The following is a 16,799-nucleotide window of genomic DNA, read 5'->3' on the forward strand; positions in this document are numbered from 1 at the left end:
GTTGGGAAGGTTTCCTGCAAGAGGAAATGTCCGAGAAAAGTCCCACAGACAGAGGAGCCTGGCCAGCTACAGTCCATAGGATCACAAAGAGCTGGTCGTGATTTAGTGAGTGAGAACCCACACACAACTAGCTTACAAATGAAACAAAGCAAAGGGATGGAGAAAAGGCAAGTAAAAATGTCTCTTCCCCTAAGAAGCAGTCAGAAAAATTCAGGAGACTAGATGAGAAAGTTAAAGGGGACGTGTCTGTACATATGAGAGTGCTGGAAGGATGTTCAAGAAGCTATCTGTTGCATTTGAGATGGTCAGATTGAGATATGAGTGTTAAAGGGCAGAAAACCACAGGAAAGAGCATAGTACATACAACAAGCCTCTCAAGAATATGACAGAGAATACTGGTAGGAAACATCGTTTGGTCAGGTAGTCACCTGTGCCAGCAAATTTGGTTAAAGAGAATAGCCTTGATATCACTGGAGAAGGGCGAGGTACTAAGGAACCGAGCCACATAGATATGAGATGTCTGTAAAAGTGGGTTCTGTAACTTCAGCAATGTCTGCACTTGCTTGTGGATACCCTTGGTATTGGCTGTATGATAGGCAGAATAATGCCACCAACAAGATATCCACCTCATATACCCCAGAATCTACAATAAGTTATCTTACATGGAAAAAGAGATTTTTCATATATGATTAGTATATTGACTTCAGAATGATGGGATTATCCTGGATTATCCAGGTAGACCCAATCTAATCATGTGAATCAGAGAAACTTTCCTATCTGGATTAGAAAGATAAAATGGAAGAAGAGAGCCAAAGCTTGAGACAAGCTCAACCCACCACTGCTGCTCTTGAAGACAGAGGAAGGGGCCCTGAGCCAGGAAATGTGGATGGCCTCTAGAAACTGGAAACGGTCCTCAGCTGACCACGAAAGCAAGCAAGGAAATGGGAATCTCAGTCCACAAGGGACCAAATTCTGCCAATAAGTATGGAAATAGTCATGACCTACCTACAGAGAAACAAGCTTACTGATGAGTAGAAATTTCTCCAACAATGCAGCTTCCTCCTAATCCAATATTCCTTTGCTCAGAGTACACAGCTCTCCAACTAACTCAGTGTCAAAAGCCCTTTCCAGTGTTTGTTTGGTAATTCCAGTTTTTCTCTTCCTTGGCCATACATATTTACCCTTTTTAGGTTGTTAAATGAATAAAAGGGAAAGACCATGGTTGTTCTAGCTGGTTTCTTATCCCTCTTCTCTATTTTGGTTTTGTCAAATAGGGCAGTGAAGGCATGAGAAATTACAACCTTAAATTACTGTCTTTTCCCAATCAGAAGTTACCCTGTCAGCTTACCTATTGGGGAGAAAGACTAAAATAGCTCCTCTTAAAGTTTTACTTCCTCATTTGTGTCTTGTGTGACTAAAATTTGTATTATAATAGTGCTTAGCAACCTCCAGTTTTTATAACTTGCCCCCCTCCACCAAATCTGGGACAGTCTCAGCTCTTTCAAGAATGATTTCTTAAAGGACAAATGTATTTTCCAAAAAAAAAACCAAAACAGAAACTTTCACAGAGCTTAAAAAATGAAACCAGGAGACCTCATCAATCTATCCTTCAAAATGCTAAATTTGTAATCAAATCCAAAAGTTTAGAATCCGTCTTCTTATTGCTGCTTTCATTTTAAAACAAGCCTTTTTCAAAATGATGGTGATTTTGTCATGAGTATGAAAGGATAACGTAATTATTTGTGTTAGTGTACAGATACCCTGAAGTACTATATTCAGTTATAAGCACTGTTATTTTTAAGAGAACTTTGACAAAAATAGAACTTAACTAGATTTATAAAGTATCTGGAAGATCAGTCAAATAAGAAATCACTGAGAATGCTCAGCCAGGACAAAAAGCCTTGAGGAGTATGCAAGTGCTGCCTTTAAATATCGAAAAACTGCCATGGGGTACAAGATCATACTTAACTGAGGCTCTAAAGGACATCTTATTGACAAAAGTTATAAGAAGGTAGAAGGAAATTAGAGTCTTTTCTAACAATTAAAGCTCTTTTAAAATTATATAGAAGACACAGACTTCTCTCTCCTCCCAGGAAGGATTAACTGCTACAGAAATTGCCCTCCTGCAGTAAACAACTAGAATCAGCAAAATATATGTGACAACTGTTTTCAGACATTGGACAACAGGCTACAGAAAACTGTAGCCCCTAAGAGAAGGGAAAAGATGAGGTGAGCCCTGTGATTGTCCACAACTTCCTGGCTGGAGTCAGTTTCTAGGCTGCTCTGAAGGCAGGGGGAGCCCTAATACCAAGCAAAACTAGAAAAAGACATTACAAGACTAGAAAACCACACATGGCTCTTGTGAACATAGATGCCAAAATGCTAAACAAAATTAGCAAATGAAATTTAGCAATGTATTAAAATATTAGACAACATGATTAAGTGGGATTTATTCTAATAATATAAGGTAAGTTCAACATCCAAATAACAAGCAATAAAATTCAACATATTGAAAAACTAAAAAGAGAAATCATGGGGATATCTACCAAATATGATACAGAAAAAGCATTTGGGAAAATTAATACACATTCATAATATTTAAAAAGAAAGATAAACTCCCATAAAACTAGGGATGCTTTTGAATTGAATTTAAAGGACATCTACCAAAATCTTTTGTTAGCATTATATTTAATGATAAAAGACTGCTTTCACCTAAGATTAGGAACAAGGCAAGTGTGTCACTCTCCCTGCTTTTGTTCAACATTGTGCTGAAGTCCTAGCCAGTGCTACAACTCTAGAAAAAGAAATAAAAGGCATACACATTGCAAAGGAAGAGGTAAAACTGTCTCTTTTTTTGGCAAGTAAGATGAGTATGTTTATAGAAAAGCCTAAGGAATCCATTAAAAGCTATTAGAACTGATTGAGTGTAGCTAAGTCGCAGGATACAAGGTCAATACACAAAAATCAATTGTTTTTCCATATACTAACAACAAACAATTGTACATTGAATTTTTTAATACCAATTAAGGTAGTATCAAATAATATTACAGGCTTTGGAATAAATGTTAAAAAAACAAGTACAAGATAGATATAGATATATATATATAGATATATAGATATATATATATATATGCTGCTAAGTCGCTTCAGTCATGTCTGACTCTCTGCGACCCCAGAGATGGCAGCCCACCAGGCTCCCCCGTCCCTGGGATTCTCCAGGCAAGAACACTGGAGTGGGTTGCCATTTCCTTCTCCAATGCATGAAAGTGAAAAGTGAAAGTGAAGTCGCTCAGTCGTGTCCGACTCTTAGCGACCCCATGGACTGCAGCCCACCAGGCTCCTCCATCCATGGGATTTTCCAGGCAAGAGTACTGGGGTGGGGTGAAAACTGAAAAACATTACTGCTGACAGAAATCAAAGTAGATCTAAATAAACGGAGAATTATGCAATGCTCATGGTTTAGAAGACTAGCTATTAAGATACCAATTCTCTCAAATTGATATTTGGTTTCAATGCAATATCAAAATCCTGGCAGGCTCTTTAGAGGAAATTAAAAAGCTTATTCTAAAAGTTATATGGAAATGCAAAGGAGTGCCATTGCCCAAATAATTATGAAACATGAGAACAAAGCTGGAAGACTTATACTACCTAATTTCAAGATTTATTTTACACCTATAGGAGTCAAGATGGTGTGACATTGGTGAAAGGACAGGCAAATCAACCAATGGAACAAAATAGAAGGGCAAAAAATAAACTCACATGATTTTGTCAACTGATTTTGACAAAAGTGCCAAGTTAATTCCATGCTGAAAGGATAGTGTTTTGTTGAATGGTATTGGGTCAGTTAGGTATCCACATGGTAAACTGTGAACCTGGACACCCAAAAAATATCTCAAAGTGGATCATAAACCTAAAATAAGAGCTACAGCTAAAAGACTTTTGAAAGAAAACATAGCAGAAGAATTTTGTGAGCTTAGGTTAGGCAAATCTTAGGACACAGTAAGCACAAATTGTATTACAAAAAGATAAGATTGGTAAACTGAACTTCATCAAAATTTAAAATTTCGCCCTTTGACTTTATTAAGCAAATGAAAAGTCAAGTCACAGACTATGACAAAATGCTTGCAAAACATACATATAATAAAGAACTTACAGTCAGAATATATAATTGTGTGATACTATTCAATAAGATAATTCATATAACAAAAGTCACAAAGCCAAAGATTTGAATAAATACTTCACATAAAAAGATATACAAGTGGCCAATAAGCAACAGTCACACAGTCATAATGTCATTAGTCATTGGGGAAACACAAATTCAAACCATAATGAACTACCACCATACACCCACTAACATGGCTAAAATTAAAAAGACTGATAAATATCAGGTGTTGGAGAGGATATGAAGCAAATGAAATTCTCATGTTCTTCTACACAACCCGGCAATCCTAGGTAGTTATCTATGAGAAATAAAGACATATGTCTACACAGAGACACACACACACACGTGTCCATAGCAGCTTTTTTCATAATACTAAAAACCTGGCATCCTGAATTTTTACAGTTGGTGAATGGATAAACAAATGGTGGCATATACATACAAGGAAATATCTCTGAGCTATAGAAAGGAATGTTACCACTGGTAACATGAAACAGCATGAATAAATTTCAAAAGCATTATGCTATGTGAAAGATACTTGGCACGAAAAGCCTACACATTTTATGATCATACTTATATGAAATCCTAGAATAAAGCAAAACTACTGTGGCATTAAGCAGATCAGTGGTTGGAGGGGATGGGTGGGAGAAAGAAATTGATTGAAAAGGGCTAGAGGGCATGCTTTGGGCTTATATAAATGTTCTATATTTTGGTTATAGTGGTAGTTACGTGACTGCATACATTTGTTAGACTCAGCAAAATCTGTATGGAAAATGATTGGATTTTACTGTGTATTTTATCTCAATAAAGCTGATTATTTTCAAACACATACACACACAAACAGAACCACTAAAAATAGAAAGTGTTCAAAACCATCAGGATTGTTGAAAGGACCGCTGTGGTCTCTAAATTCCTCCATGGACCCCCGGGTTAACAACCCCTGCTGTAAGGCTCTCAGTGGGATAATAGCACCATCACAACTGTCAACCCAGAGACATTTTCTCCCTTAGTTGCATCAGTAGTAAGTCCATGCCAGTAGGAAGTCAGGCCTTGGGAGGTCTAGCTCACTAGAGATTTCCCACTTGATTCTGGCCATGCAATACTGTGTATTATTTAGTAGCACCAGTTGGATAACCCAGTAAGGTGTCAGCACATTCAATATTTCCTTTTCCTCCTCCTTCCAAACCTTACTTTCAAAAAAGGACAGGAAACTTTTTTCCCCCATCATTAAATGTTTGCTAAAACTATATGTGGTATACCTCTCAGTAGCATTTTTATTTTAGTAAAGAATAGAGCTATAAGTAAAACCTATTCCCAAAGTTAGAACTTAAGGCACAATGAGCAAAAGAAGGCATTTACTTTTGGGATGAAAGAAGCTGCTTCTCAGTCCCCATGAAATTTCCTCAAGGAACCATCTATTCCACATACATGGCAACAATTTCTCTCTGGGTCCTAGGACTTAGGAGCCTCTTCAAACTTTCCTTCTTTTAGTATCTATGGGAAATACGTTTTCTGAAGTTGTTTTGTCTCTTTCAGAAATCATCAAAGTGGAGGAGAAAGAGAGTGAACAGACTGCGAAAAGGTGAGTTCTGACCCTACAACATTGTTGAAAGAGGTACAATCCCCAGAGGGTCTATGTTTGAGGCATGCTGGGACCTCAGCATTTATGGAGAGGAAAAGGAAAGTGAGACTAGTTTGGACTTGGAGAAAAATATCCTGGCTATAAATGGATGGCAGTGTGCCCTGTGCCCAATGCCCAAGGGGCATGGCAAGCTCAGTCGTGCTCAAGGAAAAAAATAATACCAAAAGGGTCTGATGTGATGAGCATAGAATGCATCTTATTCACCATGGCAACCCCAGTACCTAGCACAATGCCTGGACCAGTGGATTTCCTACTTTTGTGGAATGAATAAATACATAAGTGAGAAGGGATAATAGGTACCCTTTAGCCTCAATGTCTTTGCATCTGCTGTGCCCTCTGCTGGGAATGTTCTTTGCCACTTCTTCACCTCATTCTTCAGATCTTGGCTTAAGTTGCACTTTCTTAAAAACCCTTCCCAAACTAGATTATGTCATCCTGTTATAGTATCTTATGGATCCCTGTGCTTTTTCTTTATAACACCAGGTTATACTTATATATTGGTATAATTATAAGACTACACACTATAAACTTAACCAAATTAAACTCTACAGAGGGCAGGGAATATATCAGTGAAGGTCATCACTGTGCTGCTAGAACCTAGCAGAGTGTCTGGCATATAGTATAGTAGGTACTCAATAATTTTTTTTAACTGTGAAATTGAAACAGCAAATACACTTGAATCTATAGAAAGTAGCTTCTTATTAATACTAACAGTTTTCAGTAGTTGTAATTTTCATGGTGAATATTCATTGAAAGATGATGGGACTTATTTATAGAATTTACAATCTAATGGTTTGATAAGTATATAACATGTTGAAAGGAGTTTTGTGGGAAAATAAACATTGTTCATCAGAGTTTTAGTCTCTCTTACCTTTGCTTTCAGCTGAGCAACAATTTTAAGTTTGTTTGATTTGTATTTATTTTTCACTTATTTAGCTTTCTTTCTAGATACTTTACCTAATCAAATCCAAATAAGAACAGCATTGCTGCTGCTAAGTCACTTCAGTCGTGTCTGACAGCACTTAAGTAACCCTAAATATGGCATAGGGAGAAATTTGTGTATCCTTTCCATTATCTTTTGTTCACATATGAGGGATATGGAATGCAGAATTTGGTGAGGTGCTTTTTTCTTTTTTAAGGGGTTCAAGTTTTCAGGTTTTTTTAATGTAATTTATTTAAATTTATTTTCCTATTTAAAAAAAAGTTAGTTTGTTTTAGTTTAAATAAACCATTTCTCCCACCTCCCTATCCCAACCCCACCTCTAGCAACCATCAGTCTGTTCTTTGTATCTGAGAGCCTGATTTTAATTATTTTTTATTTTTAAATTTCAACATGTAAGTGAAATAATACAGTATTTGTCTTTCTCTGTCTGATTTATTTCACTTAGCATGATACCCTCAAGGGCCATCCATGTTTGTCACAAATAGCAAGATTTCATTCCTTTTTTGTGGCTGAGTAATAGTCTACTCTGTGTGTGTGTGTGTGTGACAATTTCTTTATCGATCATCAGTGAACACTTAAGTTGTTTCCATATCTTGGTTATTAAAATAGATATTTGTTGAAAGAATGGATGGATGCATGAAAGAATACACAAAGATTCCTGGCAATCCACCTTTTTACAAAATGAGGCAGTCAGATTGTACCTCCACCCCCCATGAGAAACTGGGCTGTCAAGAATATTGAGGCACTAGTCACACAGTCATGAGGTTAAAGCAACCCTAAGTCAAAAAAAGACATAGTCATGAGCCCAGGGTACATTGCTTCCCGTGTGCCCTGCACTCACCTGGATATACCAGCTACTGTGAGTCTCAGAATCCAGGATGGAGCCCAGGTGCTGTGCTGCCTTGTCAAAGCCAGTTCAGAAAAGGTCTGGAAGAGCCTACAGAGGGAAGGCACCAGGGAATCAGCGTAGGGCAGTGGCAGGCCCAGACAAAAGTCAGAGAGAGTAAATAGGAAGCATGGATGGCACATCTCTTCAATAGTTTATTTCTCCTCATTGCTATTGCAATGCCATTGCTCATTCCTATGTTCTGCTCCACTGCTGAAAGCTAGAAAAAGAAAGTGGCTCTACTGTGAAATCTCACCGAATTCTTTTCTCTATTTTTCCAGAGTAGAACTCCAAGAACCTGAAAGATCTGATGAAGTCCAGTGTGATGTTAACATTTCAAAGACAGCCTCAGACAACAAAAGTGCTACAGATTTTTAATTAAAGAGTAAACGCCATGTAACTGTTCTTATATGCTTTCCTTTTCAAGTTTTGACTGACCTTTTCTTGTCTCTCTAAACCTTCCCAGAAGGCAAGAAAATATTACTATTAATACTAGTGGGGGCTTCAGAATTCCCTCCAAGTAAAATAGCCTCCTACCATGCCAGCTCTGCTCTCAATGCCAGGAGTAGATTTTAACTGTTTCTTTTCATTTCAGAACACACTCAAGGGTCAAACCCACCTAACTGATTCCTGGCTCAGGAATCATGTGTAAGATTAACAACTCTTGTTTCCCATTTGGTCTCTTTTCTTAATTTTATAAATTATGTTTTATGTAGAACTCCCAATTCCTGGAATTGTGGCTTTTATCTACTCTGAATCTCAAATACTAACCCTCATTCCATCTTGTATACCTGTGACTGAACAACTACCTTTTCAGTCTGGGTGGGAGTTATGTATTTTATGGCCTTATAATGTTTTGAAGTATAGAGAAATATGTCCTATAATAATGTAATTACTGAGGAAATTCCACACTCTGTTAAGGGGTTCTGGTCCCTCTGTGAGGGTCAGTAAGGAAAGTGATGGTCCAGTGTGCTGACAACAATGAGCAGACCAACTCAAAATCCGGGAAATTAGAGACAGAGAAGGAACCAGTTCTGTAGCCATTACCATCGGGGCCGAGGCTAATATTAAGGAGGATCCACCTGCCCAAGAAGCTACTGCTGAGCCTTAGCAAAGACTGTGGGATAAAGCAGAAGAATGGTGTGCATAATAAACTCTGTTTCTCTTCTTGGGGGAAAAAAAAAATGAGACAGTGGCCTGGGGCCACTGTGAGAGAGCCAGTAGAGAGATCACAATACTCAAAACAGGAAAAAAAATGAAAGCTCTTGACCAATAGAAATGCACATGAATGTTCAGTGTGTGCAGGCCTTCAACAAGCCCTGGGAAGAGCAACAGATGGACAGTCTAACCAAATGGACTTAAGGCCGACAGCAGTTTCCTTGCAGGTTGGGAGGGGTTTTGATGATAGCCAGCTTGTTGTAATGTTTCACCCGACTGGAAGCAGAGCTGGGAAGGGAGAGCTATCATCTTAATAACGGGGTGATGGAAGGAGGCCTAGGTCTCTTCCAATAAATGACTGAGAGTGAAGGAGCTGCAACAGAATTAAGAGGGCCAAGATGCACATTGCCCAGAGGCTGACTAAACCCATAGATGTCCTAAGGAGATACCGGTTGTCCCAGAGCAGGGCTCTGGGGACTGTCTATGTGTCAGCTCTCAACAACAGGGAAACTGGGCCTGGGAGAGGAATATACTAGCCCAGTAGAAATGAGTTAGGAGACCCTGGCTCTAAGACAGCATCACTGACGGATGAAGAAGCCTCAGTCCAAACCTAAAGAGAACTTTGGGAGGCCCACGCTACGGAAAAGTAGTTCTTATTCTACATTTTGTTGTTGTTGTTCAGTTGCTCAGTCGTGGCGTGTTTATTCTACATAAAGGACCCTGAAGGGTCGTAGACGCCTACGCTAGCCATGCTTGAACCTGTAATAGTTCCAGCTGTGTGCTCTACCCTGCCTTGTCTTCATTAGGCTTTAAGCATCTTCATTAGACTAAATGTGGTGTGTTTTTTTTAACTTTTTAGTTTATATTGGAAGATGGATGATTATGTTGTGGTGTTTCTGCATGTACAGTAAAGTAGTTTAGTTATACATACACATGTATCTATTCTTAATAAATTTCCATTAAAATGATGTGTGCTAAGTCGCTTCAGTCGTGTCTGACTCTTTGCGACCCTATGGACTGTAGCCCTCTAGGCGCCTCTGTCCCTGGGATTCCCCAGGCAAGAATACTGGAATGGGTTGCCATGCCCTCCTCCAGAGGATCTTCCTGACCCAGGGATCGAACCCCTGTCTCAGACATCTCCTGCACTGGCAGGTGTGTTCTTTACCCCCAGCACCACCTGGGAAGTCCATTAAAATGATGTAAAAGTCTAAATTTTCTACTTCAGCAATACTTACAGTCTGATATCACTCCCTGTATCCTCCTAAGGTATGTCTTTGCTCTTGATAGTGCTAAGATAGCCCAGTCTCTGGTCACCTAACTAAAAGCCCCAACTCACACCAAACACTTTCCTCTTCCCTTTCCTTTACCATTGGATTAGTAAGGGTGTCTTACATGATTCTGTGTTTATCTAGGTACTAAGACATAAGGGATGTTTTTTCTCAGGGTAACTGGGAAATCTGAAATTAAGGAAGGGATACTTGCCTTTCAGTTTGTAATGTTTTATACCATGTAATGTGTGATTGTATGTACATTAAACACTGCTGCTACTGCTACTGCTGCTAAATCGCTTCAGTCGTGTCTGACTCTGTGCGACCCCATAGACGGCAGCCCACCAGGCTCCCCCATCCCTGGGATTCTCCAGGCAAGAACACTGGAGTGGGTTGCCATTTCCTTCTCCAACGCATGAAAGTGAAAAGTGAAAGGGAAGTCGCTCAGTCATGTCCAACTCTTAGCGACCCCATGGACTGCAGCCCACCAGGCTCCTCCATCCATGGGATTTTCCAGGCAAGAGTACTGGAGTGGGGTGCCATTGCCTTCTCCGACATTAAACACAAGCTTAGTGTAAAAATGTATTTCTTGAAAATTCTTTGATTATAAAATAAATGCATATAACTGTATTGTATATTTGAAAGTTGCTGAGAGTACATCTTAAAAGTTCTCATCACAAGAAGAAAATTTTGTAACTATGTGTGGTGATTAATGTTAAATTATTGAGGTGATCTCTTAATAAATACTATGTCAAATTGTTATGTTGTACACCTAAAACTAATACAGTGTTATATGACAATTATATTCCAATTGAAAATAAATACAGGGCATATGAGAAGAGCCAGAGAAATTGTGGAAAAAAGAAAATTGTCCAGGCTGTATGAGGGCATGGATGTGTCTAATTTCTTCACCAGTGAATCTCAGGCACCTAAGATAGCACCTCAAAATTATTTGTATAAGGACTGAACAGAACATTAGCATACCCTGGTGAAAGCATCTCCTCTTGTGTATTAAATTCTCTAGGCCTTCCGTGTTCCAAGTCTGGGAGAAAGAACCCCAAGTAAGGTGAAAAGTACTCATGAGGTGTGATAACAGTACTAGCTAATATTACTGGTGTTTATTTTGTACCAGGCACTCTTATAAACCTTTAAACTCATGATCCCATTTAATCCTCACAGCAACCCTATGATGAAGGTACTGGACTCTTTTGCCCATTTTGCTGATGAGGAAACATAACCACGGAGAGGTCAAAATGATTTACCCAAGATCATTAACTTAGTAAGTGACAGAGCTGGGGAAAATTTTGTGAATCGTGGCCCCTTCGGCCCTTTTATTTCCCAGCCTTGTGTTTTCTGGCCAGGGGACAGGCAGCATTTTGGTTGATTGCCAGTTGAGTGTCCACGCTCCATCTTACACGACACTCCCTCAGCCTTCCAAAGGTGGTGCCTCCAGAAGACCCATCCCTGACTTTTCCAGGAGCCATCCCATCATCCCGTAAGTCCAGAATCTGCGGGTGATGAGGCACGTGACAGGACAAATGCATGGTCAGAGAAAGCATGAGCTACTCTCGCTGACTCTAGTCCCCCTCCCACCATCCCTGTCACTTATTATTCTTTTGCAATCCACCCTCCTCTGTCATTCTGAAGCCAGTTTCGTCCACTCAGTGTCCTCACATTTGTGAACCCAGACTAGAAAGCAAGGAGTCATCTCTGACCACTGCCCTCTGACCTTTCTCTTGGCACCCACTGCCCACTCCCACCCACCTGCCACCTCTGGTCATCACCAGGCCAGGCAAAGATTCCTCCAGCTTTAGCATCTACCCACTCTTTTCCCATTCAGGCTCTTATTTCCTCATCCTGAGAACATGACTATCACCAACAAAATAATCCCAGTCTATTGACTTTTACCCTACATTTTGTTCAAACATCAAAAGGAACAAGGCAATAAGTAGGAAGGTCTCCCTCACATTCCTTTTCTTTAGCCACATGAAGACAGTGCTGATCTCCAGCTTGTTATGCATCTTTCCATTGATACACTATGCTTATATATAAGTGTATGTGTCAGTGTTTAGTATGAATATACATATACATACACATATGTAATATGTATATTCATACATACTTATACTTACAAATAAATACTAAATGAATGACCTTCAGTAAATCATTTTGACATCTCTGTGCCTATGTTTCCTCATCAGCAAAAGGGGCATAATAGTAGGAGGGCTTCATTGGGAAACCATCTTTAGGTCTTTCCTGTTGGGCTGGTGGTTTTCCAATATCTTGCCTGAAAGGTGGAAGTCTCTCTATCAGAATTTTGGGAGAAAATTAAGAGAAGAGGGGGATATGTGCACATGTGACTGTGTGTGTGCTAGTGGTGGGATGTCTGCAATCTTTATTCACTCTATGTAAATTTACTTTGTCCATATGTTTTCAGTATGGTAATGCCATTCTCAAATGTGTGAGATGTCTCTTTTTCTAACATCTTCTGCTTTTCCATCTCCAGCTAACAAGACTTCAGATTTCTGCCAGGGCAGGAGAGGAAAGTTGCCCAGTAGTGCAGAGTGGGAAAAGAGAGCTCAGCGTCTCACAAACCTTTACCCAGTCTTCCTTGTTTTGGCCCTCAACCTCATTCTCAATTGGTTAGTCTTGCTATTTCCTGAGGCTTTTGATAACCCTAGGGTATAAACTGGGTTGTTTCTTGGTTTCCGCACTGACAGGAAAGATTTGGCTATCCTTCCTTGCTAAGTTAGTTACCAGGCATCCATCTATTTTTCAGATTCCAAACTGTGGTCTCCTTTCATATTCTTGTACTTGAAATTAAAAAACAGGGACTTCCCTGGTGGTCCAAAGATGAAGAATCCATCTACTAATGCAAGGGACATGGGTTTGATCCCTGGTCTGGGAAGATCCCACATGCCACAGGGCAACTAAACCTGTGTGCCACGACTATTGAACCTGTGCTCTAGCACCCAGGAGCCCCAACTACTGAGCCTACACTCTACAGCCTATGCTCTGCAACAAGAGAAGCCACCACAGTGAGAAGCCCGCTCACCACAACTGCAGTAGCCCCTGCTCACTACAACAAGAGAAAGCCCATGCACAGCAACAAGGATGCAGTGCAGTCAAAATACGTAAATCTAAATTTTTAAAAAGAAATTTAAAATCAATTTTTTCTTTAGTTTTAGTGGAATTTCAGGAGGTAACAGAATTAGATCTGTGTATTTAATCTACCCTCTTACTTGGAACTCCACTATTCAAAATTTTCAAGGACTTTACCATTGACTGCCTTTGGCCTAAAATCCAAAGTCATCAACAATGTGACTCTAATTCTTTACCAATTTTATTTTTCCCCTCTTCTCATATTGGAATATCCACGATGCTGCCATATTTAGCTACTAATAGTTTCCAAAATATAGCTTGTATTATATTGGTTGTTTTCACCTGTGCTATTCTGTGACTCTGGAATATTTCTCCACATCTCCCTCTGCTTATGAGACTCTTGTTCATCATGAGAGCTCGACTCAAATACCACTACTTCTCTTGGGCCACATACCTTACCACTACCCAGGCTGCACACAATTAACACAATATCTTGTGACCAAAGAATACCCATTCCAGCAATAATTCATTCCTGTCCCAATACTTCCTTTCCCCACCAAGCACAACTCTGGCCGCTAGCTGGTATATTGAGCAGCTCCAGATTTCCCAAGGAGAACTTAAAGCCACTAAATAAGCAAGTGTTCTTTTGCATAGCCCTACTCCTAAACTTCTTGATCTGGGCAGATTCATGCTCTATCTGCCAAATTCTCCTCAAACATCCTAGCTTTCAGCCACCTAATCACCTCCTGTTCTTGCCATACAACTTAGATCTGATGATCAGCTCCACCTCCCAAGCTAGAACTTTAGTTTCCCACTCTAAGAATAACTTGGATTCACTCCCTTAAAAAAGCTGCCTCTGGCCACCCAGGATAATCATACCCCCACCATCTCAGCCTTCAGAACCCATTATTTCAGAGCATTCACACTGAACCAGCTCCTCTCAGCCACCAGGAAGCAGGATTACAGAGTACATACTGGACTCTACACAGGAGATAGTGGTACCTACTCTGTATCTACCCCTCAATTTTAGTAGAGATCCTTATTAACTAAAGTAAAACCTCTCATTTCATGAAACCATATAATTTAAGAGCTTAAAAGAAATCAAATAGTCCTTGGCCCTCATGAGAGATGGAGGCTGTGTACCACAGGAATTGGGAAGCAGGGTCTGGAAAGATGGGAAAGTGAAGATTCATTCAGAGATGGGAGGGGTGGTGGCAAGGTTAAATTAGGCTAGAAAAGGAAAAATATCCATTTATAGCAACATCTCTAAGGTTTGCTACACTTTAAGTTTGCCAGCATGTAATGAAATGTTTCTAATTTATGTAGGCAGTTATCTATCTGTTCCTTATAACTTTCTGAAGAAAATATTTTTCTGCTAACATTGCATTTACAAGCATGAAGGATAAAAGGTATGATAATGAAGGAAACAAAAGAGATCAGAATCAGTAGTTTTCACATCTAATGAAGAAGCATATAAGATTTTGTACTTTTCACATTATTTCTTATTAAGCTACACTTTAGATTATAGTGATAAGTAAATTTTCCTTAGTGGACAAGGACAATACATCTCAGTATGTATAGTGTCCCGAAGTAGAGTCTCAATCAGAATCACAGAGTTGGGGAAACCATAGGTGCTATGTCTTGGATCAAGGCTCTCTACTAATGATGCTTTCAGAGAAAACTAGTACCCAGTCTCCTCATCCGGCATCAATTATGTTCTTTCCCCATTCATATACATTAATACACAAGATCAACGAAGTATTTTTTATAAACAAGTGTAACTGGACAAAGATTAGAGTGTTCAGTACCTTATGAGTGTTTTTAGCATGAAAAGATGCCTTTTAAAAATATACATGAACTAACTTCAGAAAGTAGCTCTCCACCCTGGCAGTCATGCCAGCTTGATACCACATGTGGCAAAGTGGCTTCTCTTCCCACAATCTGATTGTGAATCATTGTTTTTGAGATTAAATGCTGTGTACCCATGGATTTCCTAAATATATAAAGAGTCACTAAATAGTCCTAACAGTCTATTAGAAATGGAAGAAACATAGAAAGCATCAAGTAGAGCCCTTCCATTTTATATGGCAAGTGAGGGCAGAGGAGAAGGATTCCTCTTTAAGTTTAAAAAGAGCTATGACCAGAAGTCAGGTTCCCCAGCTTCAGTCAAGGGTACTTTCCACCTTACTGTGCCTTTCTGCACTTCCTGTTAGCTAGACCATCTGGGAAATGGACATTGACAGCGTATGATGCACTAAGAGCATGCACTTTGGGTCAAGTAGACCTGACCTTAGGCAAATTCCTTAATCCTTCTGATTCTACATTTTCTTATGTGTAATATAGGGTTAATAACACCTTCCTACCTACCTCATAGAATCAAGGGCAATCCAAAAGATACAAGGATTATACAGTTAAAGAAGGAAAAGGAGAGGAAGGGCAGGGCAGGGAAGGAAAGGGAAGGAGCCTCAGCAAACCAGCAACTGGGTGTCTTGTTACGGCAAGGTGGAGCTGGTGGTGGTGAGGAAGCATTAGTAGTGGGAGAAATGGGAACAGGAAGCCATCATGAAGTAACAGGGGTGGGTGTGGGGTCTTTCATATAGCACTCAGCCCAGAAGTCCCTTTGCACCCTGATAAAAGCCAGAAATGCTCCTACAACACCTCCCACATCAGCCTCATTTGAAGAAGTCCCTCTCTCAGCATCTCAACACAGGACTGAGATGATTCATGCAATCATGTTATGCACGAGGGACCCTCAATCCTTACTGTCTGAGGCCAAACACATCTTTCTAACACACCCTTTATATTTCCTTTGGTCAAGATTATTTCCAGACATGCAACAATATCTACTTCTCTTTCATGGTGGCAGAGGTCTGTCCTTACTAAATATAACATAAGATTCTAAGCAGTTGGGCTGAGAGGGAAAGCGGGATCTCTCAAGGGTCAGGGGCTCCCTGTTAAGATTTTGGAGGACTTAGTCTTAAAGGGTAGTTATGCAGAGGATGGTTTGTTGGGGGAGAGGTGTGCAGGAGAAAAAAAAACAAACCGGGAAACTGACACAATTAGCTAAGGAGATGAACTAGGAGAAGCCTCCTATCATTTCCAGACTAGATTCCGATGCTCATGCTCATCAGACTAAAGGCAGGATCAAATAGACTCAATTACAGAAGCAGATGCAAGTGCAGGAAAATTAAAACTTCAGTGAGCTGCTTTAGGAGAGATGGACAACAGGAGTTCTCTGCACTAAATCATAATGGGAGGAAAGAAATCTTAACATCGGATATTAGGAGTGCTACATGATTCAGGCACAGCCAGTAGATTGAAAACAGATTAATCGATCACAGTCTTTGATTTAGTTACCAAGGTGAAAAAAATCTTTTTTCTGTATCATCGATCCAGCGTGGGGTTAGGGCAGAGGTTAACCTCACACATGAGAGACCAGAGACACAGAGCAGGAAGCCAGGGCTCTGCGCTCCTGGAACACAGGTTACCAAAAAATTAAAACTCTTTCTAAAATTCATATTTGCAAACCAGAGCATATATCTGAGGCTCATTATTAAAACAGGTCAGGGTGTGGCTGCTGTGCTCACTGGTAACAGAAACTAGCTACATGCTGTTTCCACCAGTTCACCTGCCACTGTTTA

General features: G+C 39.8%; 2 protein-coding genes across 16 annotated transcripts in view; one reads left to right on the forward strand and one right to left on the reverse strand.

Moving 5' to 3' along the window:
* The window catches only part of CD86 (CD86 molecule), a 66,872-nt gene extending 57,103 nt beyond the window's left edge, over positions 1-9,769 (forward strand). For 7 of the 8 annotated variants that reach the window (XM_019955230.2, XM_019955063.2, XM_070798507.1 and 4 more), the window contains 2 exons: positions 5,696-5,741; positions 7,912-9,769. In XM_019955230.2, coding sequence (XP_019810789.2) covers positions 5,696-5,741; positions 7,912-8,008 — 143 coding nt within the window. In that variant the 3' untranslated portion in view covers positions 8,009-9,769. The remainder of the gene's footprint in view (positions 1-5,695; positions 5,742-7,911) is intronic. The other variant, XM_019955312.2, reaches the window with a different exon arrangement.
* The window catches only part of ILDR1 (immunoglobulin like domain containing receptor 1), a 283,577-nt gene that overhangs the window by 126,746 nt on the left and 140,032 nt on the right, over positions 1-16,799 (reverse strand). For 5 of the 8 annotated variants that reach the window (XM_019954680.2, XM_070797795.1, XM_070797893.1 and 2 more), the window contains one exon: positions 7,586-7,681. The exons of the other annotated variants lie outside the window; for them this stretch is intronic. The gene's annotated coding sequence lies outside the window, so the exon portion shown is untranslated. The remainder of the gene's footprint in view (positions 1-7,585; positions 7,682-16,799) is intronic. 8 annotated transcript variants of the gene reach the window in all.

The sequence above is a fragment of the Bos indicus genome, chromosome 1 (genome assembly GCF_029378745.1).
Source record: "Bos indicus isolate NIAB-ARS_2022 breed Sahiwal x Tharparkar chromosome 1, NIAB-ARS_B.indTharparkar_mat_pri_1.0, whole genome shotgun sequence".
NCBI classification, from domain to species: domain Eukaryota; kingdom Metazoa; phylum Chordata; class Mammalia; order Artiodactyla; family Bovidae; genus Bos; species Bos indicus.